The 14,727-nt window shown below is 41.5% G+C and overlaps 1 protein-coding gene across 9 annotated transcripts in view; it reads left to right on the top strand.

Annotated features, from left to right (window-relative positions):
• LOC105679130 (ras-related protein Rab-37-like) overlaps window positions 1-14,565 on the top strand; it is a 155,503-nt gene extending 140,938 nt beyond the window's left edge. For 5 of the 9 annotated variants that reach the window (XM_012378972.2, XM_012378973.2, XM_067348648.1 and 2 more), the window contains 4 exons: window positions 8,775-8,883; window positions 10,754-10,864; window positions 11,481-11,622; window positions 11,943-14,565. In XM_012378972.2, the coding sequence (XP_012234395.1) occupies window positions 8,775-8,883; window positions 10,754-10,864; window positions 11,481-11,622; window positions 11,943-12,060 (480 nt within the window). In that variant the 3' untranslated portion in view covers window positions 12,061-14,565. Of the gene's footprint in view, window positions 1-1,563; window positions 8,079-8,460; window positions 8,572-8,774; window positions 8,884-10,753; window positions 10,865-11,480; window positions 11,623-11,942 lie in introns of those variants that run through there. The other 4 variants (XM_012378977.2, XM_012378976.2, XM_067348651.1 and 1 more) reach the window with 3 other exon arrangements.
• The last annotated feature ends 162 nt before the right edge of the window (window positions 14,566-14,727 follow it).

Raw genomic sequence — 14,727 nt, 5'->3', positions numbered from 1 at the left:
TCTGCGCTTTAGCGGATCGATCTATATTCGTCGTCGCTTCACGGTTTTTGCGACGTGCAGCAGCGCACTAACTTGTTTTGAAAAGTAACGCCGGACTTGTAATGAAAAACGCATCAAGAGTGGAATTTAAAATAATTACAACAGAGTTTTTGTTACATATTGTTGGCGTCCATTTTCTAATTATGACGGAAAGAAAGACGAAAGGAAAAAAGTTGGCGTACAGGGCGACTCGGGAAAATAAATGCATCACGAGCGTAAACGAGCGACGCTTGTTGGTACATGCACATATGCGCGGACGTGGGTGTTGCACTTCATCGGAAAGATTAGATTCGTGTTGGCGTAATGGTATGCATATTCATTCATCCGCTCGGATTGATATTCGCCACGACGAGCCTCGCGCATCATGTCGCGCCGGCGTATACGCCTGCGACTCGAGAGCCAGCTTTGAAACCCGGCGAATAATTTAGCCCTCAGCCACGAATTCGCGAAACGCACACGCACGAGTGAAAATATCCATATTTACGTCGTGTCGTGTATCAATCAGGATTCGAATTCGCGGTCGATCCGTACGACCGCAATGTTTCAACGCATCAATCCGAGATTCAATCAACGAGCCGTTCATTTTCTCTCTTTCTCACTCCACGCCTCCTATCAATAACAAAGACAAAAGATACATATGCCGTGTCAAATGCGGTTACATATCTAGTTTCAACACTTTGATAAAATGAGAACTTGACACGTAAAAGGCTGCATTTCAAACATTATTCATCCGATTTTCATCTATAAAATTTTACTGAATTATTTAAAACGATCAAGATATGGTTAATAAGGATTACGGATATGATATACGTGTTTTTTCAATTTTAAACGATCAATTCAATTATTTTTTTGCTCTTCTGATCTCTCGACTGCCTTTTTCTTTCGACATTATCAAACATCCGCAACGTGTGTAAAACGCGACCACTAATTATCCGCCACAAATTGCCAGAACAAAGTGCTGTGGGATAAATAGAAAACGGTGTGTGGCGCATTGGCTGTGAATTTGTCGGAAAAATTCTGCAAGTGAGATATTTCATCGAGGCAAGATCAAAATCGCGAGACAGCGGTCGTATTTATTCGCGAGCGAATAACTGATTAAAATTTGCCGCCAAATAACTGATTAAAATTTGCAATCCGCATGAGAGACGACACGCGGTGCTCATATTTTTGTCTATTCCCCTCAGGCGGAATTCCCAGCGGCCTTCGATCCGTTTCAATTACCGGAGGTAATTTAGTTTTGGCGGTTTTTTTTTCGCTTACGCCGGAATTTTGTCGGTTACCATTTCCTGTGCTCTTCCTCTTTTCCTTTTTTTTCGATGTTGCGTGGGCGATTTAGCAGTGATGAAATAAATCGATAACTGAATACCTTCTGGCAAGAGTCATCCTATATTTTGCTATCAGAAAAGATTAACCTTTGATCCTTCGACCAGGGTTTTTTGTAACTATTTTTATAGAACAGAGTTTAAGTGTTGAAGAATTTTAGTAACCAAATTTTATCTAAACGTTACATTGATGTGTTTTATACAAAAATTTATATTAATGCAAAATTTAGAGCAAAATTGTCTACAATTTCGAAAGTTTTTATTAATCATAACAGTAATTAGCTTCAGTGTATTTTTTTTAATCTAAAGATCTTTTTTAATATTTTTTAAGACACTAAAATCAATAATTTTATTTAAAAGCGCCTTTTTTATCAATCTATTTCATATATTTTAATTTTTGTATTTTGATTTCCATGAAAATTGAAAGAACTACCTATGTTCGCTGAACGTTACGATTTAATAGCCGCGTTGGCCGTGCAGCCAGCGTGCTGTGTACACAGTTTGTCGTTTCGGAACGGTCATGGGTTCAAAACCTCTCGCCGTACCGGAGAATTTACTGTTGAGGGTTTCACACAATGATGATACTGAAACGTTTACTAGAGTAACGTTCGATCGAAGAAATCGTCGTTATAATGAATGCTGTCATAGTTACTCTGAGTGTGAAATTTATTAATATTTTTTTCAATTAATATACATCACAAGAAAAGTACATTTTCTTATTGTATGTTGTCTTATTTTCATTCTAATATTATTTGCAAATATTGCATATATTTTTACTTAATTCTACTCAACTATTATTTTACGATTTTATATTTTTTCACAAAAAAAAAATAATTTTGCATTAATATTTTTAATTAACAATTATTTCAAATAAAGTAAAGAATAGCAGTCTAAATTGCGATACAAAACAAACCGCAAAAGTGCGGTAAGAAAGGAAAATGCACGCCGACAGCCGCTGACGGCATGACGGCGTCGACAACATGTAGGCCGTCGCAATCAGCGCTTTAATTAGCATGTCAATTAACGGCGATGGTATCCGCTACTGTGCTTTGCCGACATTTCCGCGTGTGCAGCATGAGCCGACCTTTCGCCAGTTGACCTTAAACTTCACGGGCTTCTTTTTTTTTGTTCTCGAGAGCCGACCGGAAGAAGCCACATCGGCTTTCACTGTCGGCTAACAACTGCACGGCTGATGCACGCGTAATGACCAATGGCACGCTCCGAAAGGGCGTGATTAATTTCCATAATGGCCGCTGCGCCGATTAATAAGCGTGCTCTGCCGGTCGTCGACCGGCAATCTCGCGCGCGCGAGAGAAATGAGGGGCTTTTTTTCGCGACATTTTCGCAAAGATAAATGCGATCCGAACTCGCAGACACTCGGTGGATGCAGTTGGGATGCTTTGGTGCAACAGCCTCCTCCGGCAGGCCAGCATGTTGCGCGGAGTATTATTAACGTCGTAAACGCGCGCGAGTATGATAGGCACCTAACATCTCGGCTTCATCGTGAAAGCCGCGAAATCAAAGGCAGTAACGAGGAACAAAGTTTCTTCGTTATAACGAGGTGCTCAACCCTTCTTACGTTGCAGCCTCATAGCTCCGCTGAGGTATAAAATCGTTGAATAAGAAACACTTCCGCGTCTGTGGGATATAGGACGTAGATATAAACGCAGTTGGCAAATGGGTTATTTGTCACTCCGTAGTTATGTTGTTTACCTTGCGACTAAGTTATCTTCGGGTCGTGCGTCAATCGAGCGCTAATATAGCAACGGCGGAAGAAATAATATCGAAGGCTGAAGCGAATTAATTTGTTTCTTTATTTAACTGCAGCGTGCAAAAAAAGAACGCCTTTTTAGAATTATCGACAGACAGGATAGTAATTTTGGCTAATTACTTTCTGATTTATTGTCTATTAGTCGGTATAAAATAATGATCTGATAAATTTACAACGAGAAATCTTAATGGAGCCTGTTTAAAATTTTACTTGTTCTTGCTGCATATATTTCAATCTTTGTTAGATGAAAATATATGTATAACATTTGCAGTTAAAGGATTGAAACTGCAGAATGGTATATACAGAGCAATGAAATCAGTTTTGTTCTTGTGTAATATGATAAATTCATATGTTTACTATTTATTCATGAAATATTGCATTTTGATTTTATTGCAATTAATGGAACGTGTATATTTTAATTAATTATCATCGCCAATTATTATCATTAATAGACTTATATGTCGTGAAGAAAATACATTGCACGAGTGGTTAATAATTCAATACATGAATAATGAAATTAATGAGTAAAAAGATTTATTATTGAATGAATTGGACCAAATTGGCAGAAACCAGACAGTAAGCATATTAATTAATAAAAATCCAGCACTCTTCTGAAATTATTCACCGTCGATATTCGACGCCACGTTTCATCGATAGTATTAATTATATCTCGCAATTGATGATTCAATAATAGCATTGCTTAATTTTTCTGCCAGCTTCGGATTTCCCGCGATAACTTTCGTTCATTGTTGCAGATACCTTTCAACAATTATTTCATTACTCTGCGCTTTCGACATTATGTCAAAAATTTGTTAGGAAATGTCAATAAGATTGGATAAATTTGACAGGATTATGCGAATATTATACGAATATGTTCGGCTGAAGCAGTCAAGTGACAGGCGAACATACTCGCCTAGAACAGTTAAACAGTTGCGCAGGAAATTATCGAAGCGCTTAGAAAAGATATTAATGATATTACTAAATTCCGCATTACTCTTACGCACACATAGTCAATTAACGACGCAATGAATCCCGCCGCTTATTAAATCTAACGTTTTTTTTTTTTAATTATGGATATTACATAAAGAAAAATTATTCTGAATTTTTATTACACCTTACAATTTTACCGCGACGATAAAATATCTCGAGTCGCACTGGCTATTAATTAAACGTTGCGAGAAATAACGTTGGAGTCTTGAAAAATTGAGGAACTCCACGGGCGGCATGGGAGAACCGAATCACCGACGTGTGACGTGCGTGACGTAATCCGAACGAGTCACGAGAATCATGCGGGAAAGATGGTGTCAGTGGCCGAGCGCGGAGTCAAGGGCGCACGCACGAGTAATTCGTCTAGCGGCACGATTAATCACGTCGCACCAAGCCGCGTCGATGTAATTAATCGAGTGAATATCGTACCGCGCATTCGTGTCGGTCCTCGCTTCCTCTCTGAGAAATGTTGCAAAAGGGCGCCACTGGTCGGGTAACCGGTAGGTCGCCGGGGAGCCTTTTTGACGCCGGCTGCGGCGTGGGTGGGCCCAAACCGGGTAGGCCGGGCCTGCCAGCCTCGAATCTGCACTGCGAGCCGGTTTTTGCAAACCGACGTCGGAGAAATTTCTCCGAGGTTCGAATCGCGCCTCGTCGACTTCCGTCCCGCGGCTTCGCGTCCAGAATTCATTCTCCAACGCGCTCGAATGATAAATTCGAATGATAAATTCGCTTGTGTGTATTTTCAAACGATATATAAATTCCGCGTACGAGAGACTTGTTGAATAACGGTCGAATAATAAAAATAGCGTTTATTGTTGAGAATGTTAAATATTGAAATATTTCCGATGTCTATTCGCACGCGATGCGCATACGGGTACTCGGAACCCGGTCGCGTGTTAAATTATTCAGGATACTGTCGACTCCGCGTCTGCACGAAACTGCAAATGGACCGGCGAACATCCCCGCTCGTTGAATACAATCGTCGGGCGAATAATCAGCGGACTTTTTTTCTCGCGACTGCACAACTGCGACGAACACGTGTCGCAGTCGCATCGGCGCGAACGCCGATTGCTATTGCCTGCGCTGTTTCGCGCCCAATGACGCCGGAAATGATTGTTGGGCTCCGAGTTTTAGCACCTGCCGGGGTCCAATTTGTTGTTGAGCGTCGATTGGTGGGAAACGAGGAAAGAGACAAATAATATGTCAAAGTTGTTGGACGGAGTTACCGATAACCGCGTGTTTCTCACGATTGTCACGCATCCCGCCACTTCGCAACATTCACGTCTGTAACGAGCCACGTCGCGGCTAAATTTTCCCGTGTGAAACGCGCTTTATATTTTCGTCGGTTATACGTTTGCTCGTTTTCGCAACGAAAGCGGGGAAATGAAAGTTTTTATCTCTCGGCTTGCTTCCGCGGCAAACTGCGAGAGGAAGCGCATCTTTGTACAATTTTACTGCCACGGATGTGCAGGTGAAAAAAGCCGGATATGTGGAACGATATTGCAATAACAAAAAACTGGAACAATTGATATCTAGAAGCTCGGCGATGGATATATTTTGGAAAAAAAAAAAAAAAAAAGGATTTTCTGTGTAAAAATATGTTTTGATACAGCGTAAAGCACACACGGTTGCCAAAATTTCGATTGGAAGAAAGAAATCTGACGGAAATGATTGACAGCAGTCGGTCTCGATGATTTTCGACATTCCGAGCGAATTCCGCAATGTTTTTTTTATGAGCGCCGCAAAAGCGTAGTGAAAACGCGAGGTTCAGGCATTCAGCGTCATACATTTTTCTTTCTTGACGCGACATGATATGCATGCCCGTTATTATCAAACAACAATAATTTATGAGAAACGCGAAAGAGTCTTGTATGCTATCGAATGCATATGCCGTGAATATTTATTAGTTTCTCGACGGTTTTAAAATCTAAAAATAAAATTGCTTCTGCTTTTGACTTGCGCGCGAGGTAGCTCGTTATCGAGTGACGATGCTATTGGTATCGCGATGAACTTGTAATTGCCTCCACGTAGCTATAATACAACACAGAACATCCTGCGAAGTTGAGTCTGCAGCGAAAATTGTGAATTCTCTCGCGATTCTACGTTAAAGTGGATACTTTTTATAATGCATCTCTGCTCCAAATTGATTCTCGAAGCTCTGAATAATTGCAATGTGGAAAATCTGATTTTAATATAATTCTCAACTCGTAAAAATACGTATCGCAAACAACAGATTTTAGAGAAGCACTGCGAAAAGCATTCGCCGTCATTTTTCGAAATCCATCTCTGTAAAGTATCGGCTCATCAGTTTCGAAAAATACTGCACGCGCGGAATTTTTCAGATCGCATCTCCGAGCGATTATTCGCGCGATGCGCGTATTACATACATTGCGATCGATTTCAATCTCCTGGGAAGTTCGTTGCAGGTGAATGCAACCAGCGTTCCAATGCCTCCCGTGTTTTGCGCGAATTCGTTAAAGCCGCTCGCGAACGGTTTACGTAACTGGTCGTGACGCACTCGAGACAGTTCGACGTAGTTGCTCACTTGCTGTGTAAATTGCCGTCCGTCGACTACACGACAGCCTCGACGCTGCAAATTACACTCTCGTTCGTCAAACGTTGGGATATTTCAATAGCTCGGGCTTTGCGCGCTATTTACGCGTCGCGGATCAAAGGAGGATACTTTTTTGTCTTTTCGCACTCGTTGATTCCGGTTGCCGATTTAATATAAACGAAATCCCCGATGTAACTGCGTATTTATTAAAGCTGCGAGCTTTATTAAAGCGCACTATTATTGCGCTTTTTTTCCACGGCCGCGTGATTTCACGTGTTTGGTGCGCGAAAACGTGCGATTTCGAATCTTGCTGCCGATTAATGACCATTCGATATTGCTTCCGATTCATTCTCGTGTGTACGCCGCGTAAATGCATATTCCATCACGAGTGCGGCTAATATTGCAACATTCGATCGCGAACGCATGAATAATACGGCGCGTAATGAAAAGTGTTGGAAAAGTTGGATTTTGCGCGTAATTACAACGCGAATAAGCGGAGTGTTTTGGCATCGGCAGCACGAATACCGCGCAATCTATCCGATAATATCACTGAACAATGAATTATTCAGAATATTCGTATCAATCTAGGTGAATACATTCCGCAGCGTCGCACCAATCCCGCCGCGCAGCCCTCGAGTCGGCTCGACGCGCGCCACAAAGAAAGGATCCGCCGAAAAAGCCGGACCGCGCCGCACACACCGTTCAAACAGCGGGCCATACTTTCACTCCGTCTTGTTCCGCACCACGTCGACACGGTGTGGACCCTCGCCGCGACGCGAAGAGAGGAGAGCGGCTCGCGCGAGAAGGGAGACTCGCGAGGCAGAAGGAGAAACGCGAGAAAAGGAAATACGCACGCACGCACACGCGAAACGAAAACGTTGGGCCGCACTTGCGAGTCCGGGCAGGAGGTTTAGTGACCTCGACGTGTCGCCGTCGTCCTAAAGAGAAGCAGAAGGAGTAAGACGACGACGACGACGACGACGACGACGACGACGACTACGACGACTACGACTACGACGACGACAACGGCGACGTGCGCGAGCGCTAGCGGCGACGACGTCGAGCGCGACGAGACGACGAGGAGTGGTCGAGAAGAAGAAGAGCAAATTGGTGCTCCCGGTAGCAGGGGCTCATGAGCGTCGTGGAGGAAACGCGCAGCGCGTCGAGGCGAAGTAGGCACGGCACGCGCGGCGGCGGCGGCTCGGCCACCGGTGCCGATTGGTCCGGTATGGGCGCGCGGGGCCCGGCCCAGCCGGCTCCCGCTGCTGCGTCGGCCGCCTCATCAGCCGCCTCCACCAGGCCCCAGGACATCGCGACGGGCCCGACCAGACGCCAGTCCTCGCGCGAGAGCGCCGACTCCGCCGGCCAGCACACCCCACCTGATCACGCGGACCTCCTCTTCAAGGTCCTGCCTTGCCGCCTGATACCAAGCTCGTTCGCGCGCTCGCTCGTCCGATCGCGTGATATTCTAATTCCTAGCTTTGTTCGTTTCTCGCTGGAAAACACGACGGACTCCTCGGGTGTAATTTTTTGTCACCTTTTATCGATCTTGCATGAAATTACGTTTGTATCCCGATCGAAGATTATTGCTTCACTCTTACGCGCTCTTACGTTAAATGTAGCTGAAGTTTCGCTCAATTTTTATCGCCTAATTTTATTTCTGTAAAATTGTAAAGTATTAATTGCGTCAAATTTAAGATTTACATTCACGTTTATTTTGCGAGAGGATGAACGAGCTAGAATAAGCTAGAATAAAACGTTTATTTGAAAGTCCTCGCTCGATGCAGGTGATGCTACTTGGAGATAGTGGCGTTGGGAAAACTTGTCTTCTGACGCGTTTCCGCGACGGCCGCTTCCTGTCGGGAAATTACATAACGACTGTCGGCATTGACTTCAGGGTGAGACACATTAACTTGCAGCATACGTAATTAATAAAAAATTCTTTCAATTTTTTTATTATTGGTGAGAAAGATGCGTTGCTCACATTGGTTGGCATTATTATTTTTGCGTTCTATGATACAGAAATGTCTCAATCTTTCCTTGTCTTCGACCTTTTAGCTGTAAAAGTTTAAAAAAAAAATTATCTTTCATATCTTTGCAGAACAAAGTTGTCACTGTCGACGACACGCCGATCAAGCTGCAGATATGGGACACAGCCGGCCAAGAGAGGTTTCGAAGCGTGACGCATGCTTACTACCGAGACGCACATGGTAAATTCTTCCAGATCGTGAATCTTTTTTCAATTTAATATCAAAATATTATTCAATATTAGCGATATTGGATAGAATTAAATTAATTAGCGTACGTAAATTGACGGAGATACGTCGAGATAAAAATTAATAAGAATTTAAAGAATTAATACTAACGCTGAAAAATAAGAAAAATATATTTGTTTGATATTTGAAAATATATTTCATCAACAACACGTTTTGCATTATGCATCGCGATAAATTCCCCGCGGATACCGTGCTTACAAATAATGAGAGTTTTCCGTTAATTTAATAAATACACATTGATAAAATTGATATGATGATGTTTGATAAACATGTTTATCACTGTAGCTTCGCATAGTTGATAAATCCGAGATTGTTGGTGAGGATTTTACACGCGTTTTGTAACGACTCATTCTCGCGCTATAAACATAACGTCGAAGCTGTGAAATATTTTACTCGCTTCGCGTTTTATCGCAGCGGAAAATGATGAGAAATTACTGGGTGAGAAATATGACATGCTTTCGAGCCTCGGGTGTTTAATACGCGCTTCATTTAATCGCGGACATTTATCTTCCACGGTAATCACAAATCGCGAATTTTAACCCAGTAATTATGATCGATGCGTTACAGAAGTGCTAAAATTTTCCGATTTTTTTTATCTGCGAATTTGTCGACCGATTTAAAACCGAATTTTTTAAAAGGCGGAATAAAATGATTTTATGCTATGTTGTTTATAAAACTGTTCAATTTTCGCGAATTTTAAAACGCTCCGCGGCTGAAATGCTTCTTTAGACGATTGTGTGCGTTTATGTGCGTCTTTCGTATCGAAAAGATTAAATATCTTTATAATTAATTGCTAAAGTGAAAGGAAAATGTGAGAAATGGAGAGGATTTTACAGTTTATTTCTTGAAATTTTGTAAAGAACTTTAATTATACTTATGAAGCTATCAGTACTCTCGAAAGTATTTCTCGAAATTTTCGATAAGACCAAATTGGTCTTGGGATTAGGAGTTTGAGACTTCTTGCGTCGTGTAACAAATAACTTCTCGAAGTACAGTGCGGAGCGGCGATATTACATCGTCACGCCCCTCGGGGAAATCTTAATTGCTCATCCCGACTTGATTGTTCATTCTGCGAGACTGCGTCCACTTTTGGACTTGAAATGATCAATTTGCAATGTCGCCGTCATTCTGCATCACTCGCAGCAAGACTCGGTTTTACAATGCATGAACCATTCGTAACTTCGTCCCGAACTCTGGCCGCTGATTTTGTTGCTCCGCCAGTTTTGGCCAGGTGCCAAACTCGATTCTCGCGGACGGAAGACGGAGAAGGAATACGAAGAGGTTGCCTAAGGGGGACTTCATTGTTTGCCGGCGGAACCCATCTGCGAGTTTTGAAGTTGTTGCGCGACAATAGACCTTACGTTGCACCGACTTCTGAAGTAATCACTCCAGTCGAGCGAATTCAGCAATAATTAGACGCGTCATCTATCTAGAAGATTAAATAGCGACTACTCGGATCATAATTGAGATATTCGGGGCAAGAGTGCACTTAAGTCATTTGTAAAGCGCTTTGAATTTAAATAATTAACATTTTAATATGAAATAATGAACTTTCAACGCGGTAATTTCTTCCCAATTAATTATTACACTGAATACTAAAATATTAAAGCTTAAATTAAAATAATATTCAAAGTGGTTTATGTCAAATTAAATGTCATTACTTTTGTTCTGAATTCGATTAAGTCCAACAAGTGTATTAAAATTTTAGCTATGTACGAATAATGACGCATTTTGGATTATTGCTTGTCGGGTGATGTAAAGTTTATTAAAAAAAAAAAACATACAATTCACGATTGGTTTTCAGCGCTTTTGCTGCTGTACGATGTGACGAATAAGACGAGTTACGACAATATCAGAGCTTGGCTGAGCGAAATCCGGGAACATGCAAACGAGGATGTCGTCATCATGTTGTTAGGTGAGTCGCTGCTTATTTATGATTCCCGATACAATAGACCTGCCCACTTGAGATCCGCGAATACTTGGATCTTCAAGAATTTAGATGCTGGAAATAAGGATTGCATAATGGTTGAGCGGAAATAAGAGCTCCGCGAAAGCTATCTCTGGCTATGATTCTGATTCGATTCCAAAAATAGCACCGTCAGATTATCCTAATTGATATACATCCAGCCGTCGAGAGAATTCACTTCATATCGAAAATTCAGAACTAACAATCGATTTGACGAAGGATGAAATTTAATCCGCGGCATTATCGCCTAATTCAGTTTGGATCCCTTCGCAAACAATTATGATTAATTTCTCTGTGCCACGAAATGTAGCTGTAAAAATATAAAATGTATTTTATATGAATATGTAAAACGGATATATTTTTGATCTCCCGTTTTTTTTAAAATTTTTATTTCTAATTTTGATTCGAATACATTTCGCGTGAACTATCGGCTTATGCAAATTGACCTTAATTGCTTTCGGACAGTCCAGATCGCGCCAGCGGAGAACGTTATTAGCTTCGTCATGAGAAAGGCTGAATATTTTCAAAATATTTATCTTCTCCTTCGTTATTTATTAAACTGCAGGTAACAAGTCCGACTGCGGGACGGAGCGTATCGTTAAGAGGGAAGACGGCGAACGATTAGCGCATGAGTACAAAGTGCCGTTCATGGAAACGTCTGCCAAGACTGGCCTCAATGTTGAACTGGCATTTCTCGCCGTTGCTCGGTACGATCTAAACAGAGTTTAAAATCAACAAACGCAGAATAAATGGTAGAATAAATAACGCTTAAGGTAGATTTGTAGCCGGTTTCGTTAATAGTTAACATCTATTTTAGTTCAATTAATTAAGATTTATATTCTTCACCAAAATTAGAATTAAAATTTCGTGATAATTCAAGTCAGACAGAAAATTAGATAAATGAAGACAATAGTTGGACAAACTTGAAAAACTGAATATAAATGATATTTTGAAAAAGATAGCTGGTGGACGCACATGACGCTCGCTGAGAGATCGGCATAAACTGATCGATATTGTCTGCTTGCAGGGAACTGAAGGCCAGGAAAAGCGATAATCCTGACGAGACAAAATTCAACGTTCAGGACTATGTGCGTCAGCAGTCGCAGCGAAGCTCTTGCTTCAACTCCATCTGCTTGACAACCTGAATCGCTTTTTTTACGTTAAGCTTAAGAAGATATGTTAAACTGAAACTACATTTCATGGTCGCATGAGATACGGCGCGGAATTTCCATCGCGAGCCAAGCGAAGGGTTTATTTGATTTTTGGTAAGATCATCGGTATATATTTGTGCGAAAGGGAATAAACTTTATACTCGATTCGTCTGTAGTGACATCGCGAATAAACTCAGGCAGATTGATCCAAATTCATCAAAGCGAATCGGCGCATCGGGTAGAATAGATAGCATTGAACTTTTCAGAAGATGCGAGGCGTCTCTTTCGACAGTAGGTTACGCATTAGGGACACAATGTCGAAGATCGACGGCACGAAACCAATCACACTCTTAAAAAAATCAGAGTCAGCAGATTTTTTTTTTTTTTTATGCAATATATTAGATAGGACGCGTGGAGTTCTCGTTAAACGTAAACGATGTGCCGATGATCACTCGCATAAGCTGTATATTAATGTGAATAGTTCTAAGAGGATTCTAAGAGGATAGAGAATCTCAGGATACCTCCGTAGAGAGGTGTAAACTTCTAGCTCGATGGTTCTAATTTCGCGTACGCGCATATTTGCATATACTAGGTGCGCAACTAAGTTTCCGGGTTTCACACATGGATGGCGCTAACGATACATGTAGTTGATATACATGTCTAAAGTTGTGTTTTTTTATTAACTTGGACATCTGTCAGCAATAACCAGTCATAATACCAACACATCGCAACGCAAAAATATTTTTTCTAACGATAAAGATGTCGAGTTTTGTGCCAAATAAACAGCATTTGCGGGAAGCTTTGCTTTTCTGCTTCAACTTGAAAGAAAATGCAGCTGAAGCACGTCGTTTGCTTGAGAAAGCCTACGGCGAACACCATCGAAAACTATCTGTGAAGATTGGTTTAAACGCTTCAGAAGTGGCGATTTCGACACTGAGGAGCGCTCCGGAAGACCAAAAACATTTGAGGACGCCGATCTGCAAGCGTTATTGGATGAAGATGATACGCAAACACAAGATCAACTTGCAGAGGCATTAAACATGACTCGCCAAGGTATTTCCAAACGTTTACATGCCATGGAAATAATTCAAAAAGAAGGAAAATGGGTGCCGCATGAGTTAACTGAGAGACAGATGGAAAATCGAACGAGTGCCATTGCACTTCCATCGTCCAGGACACCATCAAAACGCTGAAATGGGATCTGCTACCGCACCCGCCGTATTCACCAGACCTGGCCCCTTACGATTATCAATTGTTCCGGTCGATGGCGCATGGCTTGGCTGGGCTACACTTGGCCAATTTCGAAGAAGTGCAAAACTGGTTGGATGAATGGCTTCGATTCAAAGACGCGTCGTTTTATCGTCGCGGTATTCATGTATTGCCAGAGAGATGACAAAAATGTGTAGCTAGCGAGGAACGATACTTTGAATAAACCGTTTTTTGTATTTCTCTTGAAATTTTCCATTTTGCATTGATAAAAAAAACCCGGAAACTTAGTTGCACGCCTAGTATATATCGTTAAGCGTTCAAGCTACGGTCATGAAACAATTGTAAGTGTAAATTGTAACGTTGGTCGTCGTACGCCTGGCTCTGTACGTCTCTAATCGTCTGTTACGTTGCGCTATTAGCGTCGCTATTTGCATAAAGGAGCGTAATCTTCGATTTGCATACAATATGCTTGTTACAAGTTGTACGTGTAGCGCGCACGGCATGCGGCGCGGTTTTCTTTCTCTCTATCGCGATGCCTGCCTGCGCAAGCGAACGAAATGCCAATACAAGCTCATTCAACGTACCAAGTAGTTGTGTAGTATCGAAAGGAAGAAGTTGCGTCTCGCGGCAGAAAGAATCGAGAAACAATTCGTAGCTGCCATCTAACGAAGCAGCGTGCAATCGCACTTGAGTTTTCCGAAGAGGAAATGTCTGCCTCTTTTTTTTCTTCTTTCTTTGTAGTTGACAAGTGCATGTACATTTCGTGATCGTTAATAGGCGCATGTGCGTGTTTTGTAACAAACGATTGAAAGATACTGATATTTATCGAGATATTGACGCCGATTGGCCGAGGAAACTGGTTATCTGTATGTAATAGAAAAATCTATGAATGAATTTTATCGATCGTTATCGAGTCAGAGTTCTAAGCGAAGTTGGAGACCGCTTTTGAAGAGTCAATAAAAACTTATAGCACTATTTAAATAAAGTTCTATCAACGTTACCGTGAAGGATTAATCACAAAAATAACATTTTTGTAAATTTTCATTTTGTAATAGAATTAATAGAAGTGCACTGGAGCGCGCGTATACGTGCGCAAACATTAATTTTATAGCAAACGAAAATTGGGAAAGAATTTATGGTTGGCTTCGGCGGAAGATCGAAGGAATATATTGCGTATGTTACATCCTGGTGTATATGATGTGCAATCTGTCTTACCTGCAGTGTACAAATGACAATTTCCTGTATCAAATATATATCAGAAGACATATATGAAATAAAAATATCAACCAATGTCGCGTTATATTCTTTTAACATTCCCATTCCAACGCTTAATCGCGTTGAGGTAGTTAGAGGACGCTCAATCGTGTCCATTTTTTCAAGGACGCGATTGGGCGTTCTCTGGCCGTTGAAATAATTAGAGAACGCCTAATCGCGTCCACCAATTTCCTAATT

The sequence above is a fragment of the Linepithema humile genome, chromosome 2 (assembly GCF_040581485.1).
Source record: "Linepithema humile isolate Giens D197 chromosome 2, Lhum_UNIL_v1.0, whole genome shotgun sequence".
In the NCBI taxonomy this organism is placed as follows: domain Eukaryota; kingdom Metazoa; phylum Arthropoda; class Insecta; order Hymenoptera; family Formicidae; genus Linepithema; species Linepithema humile.
This window is presented reverse-complemented; position numbering and strand designations above follow the sequence as displayed.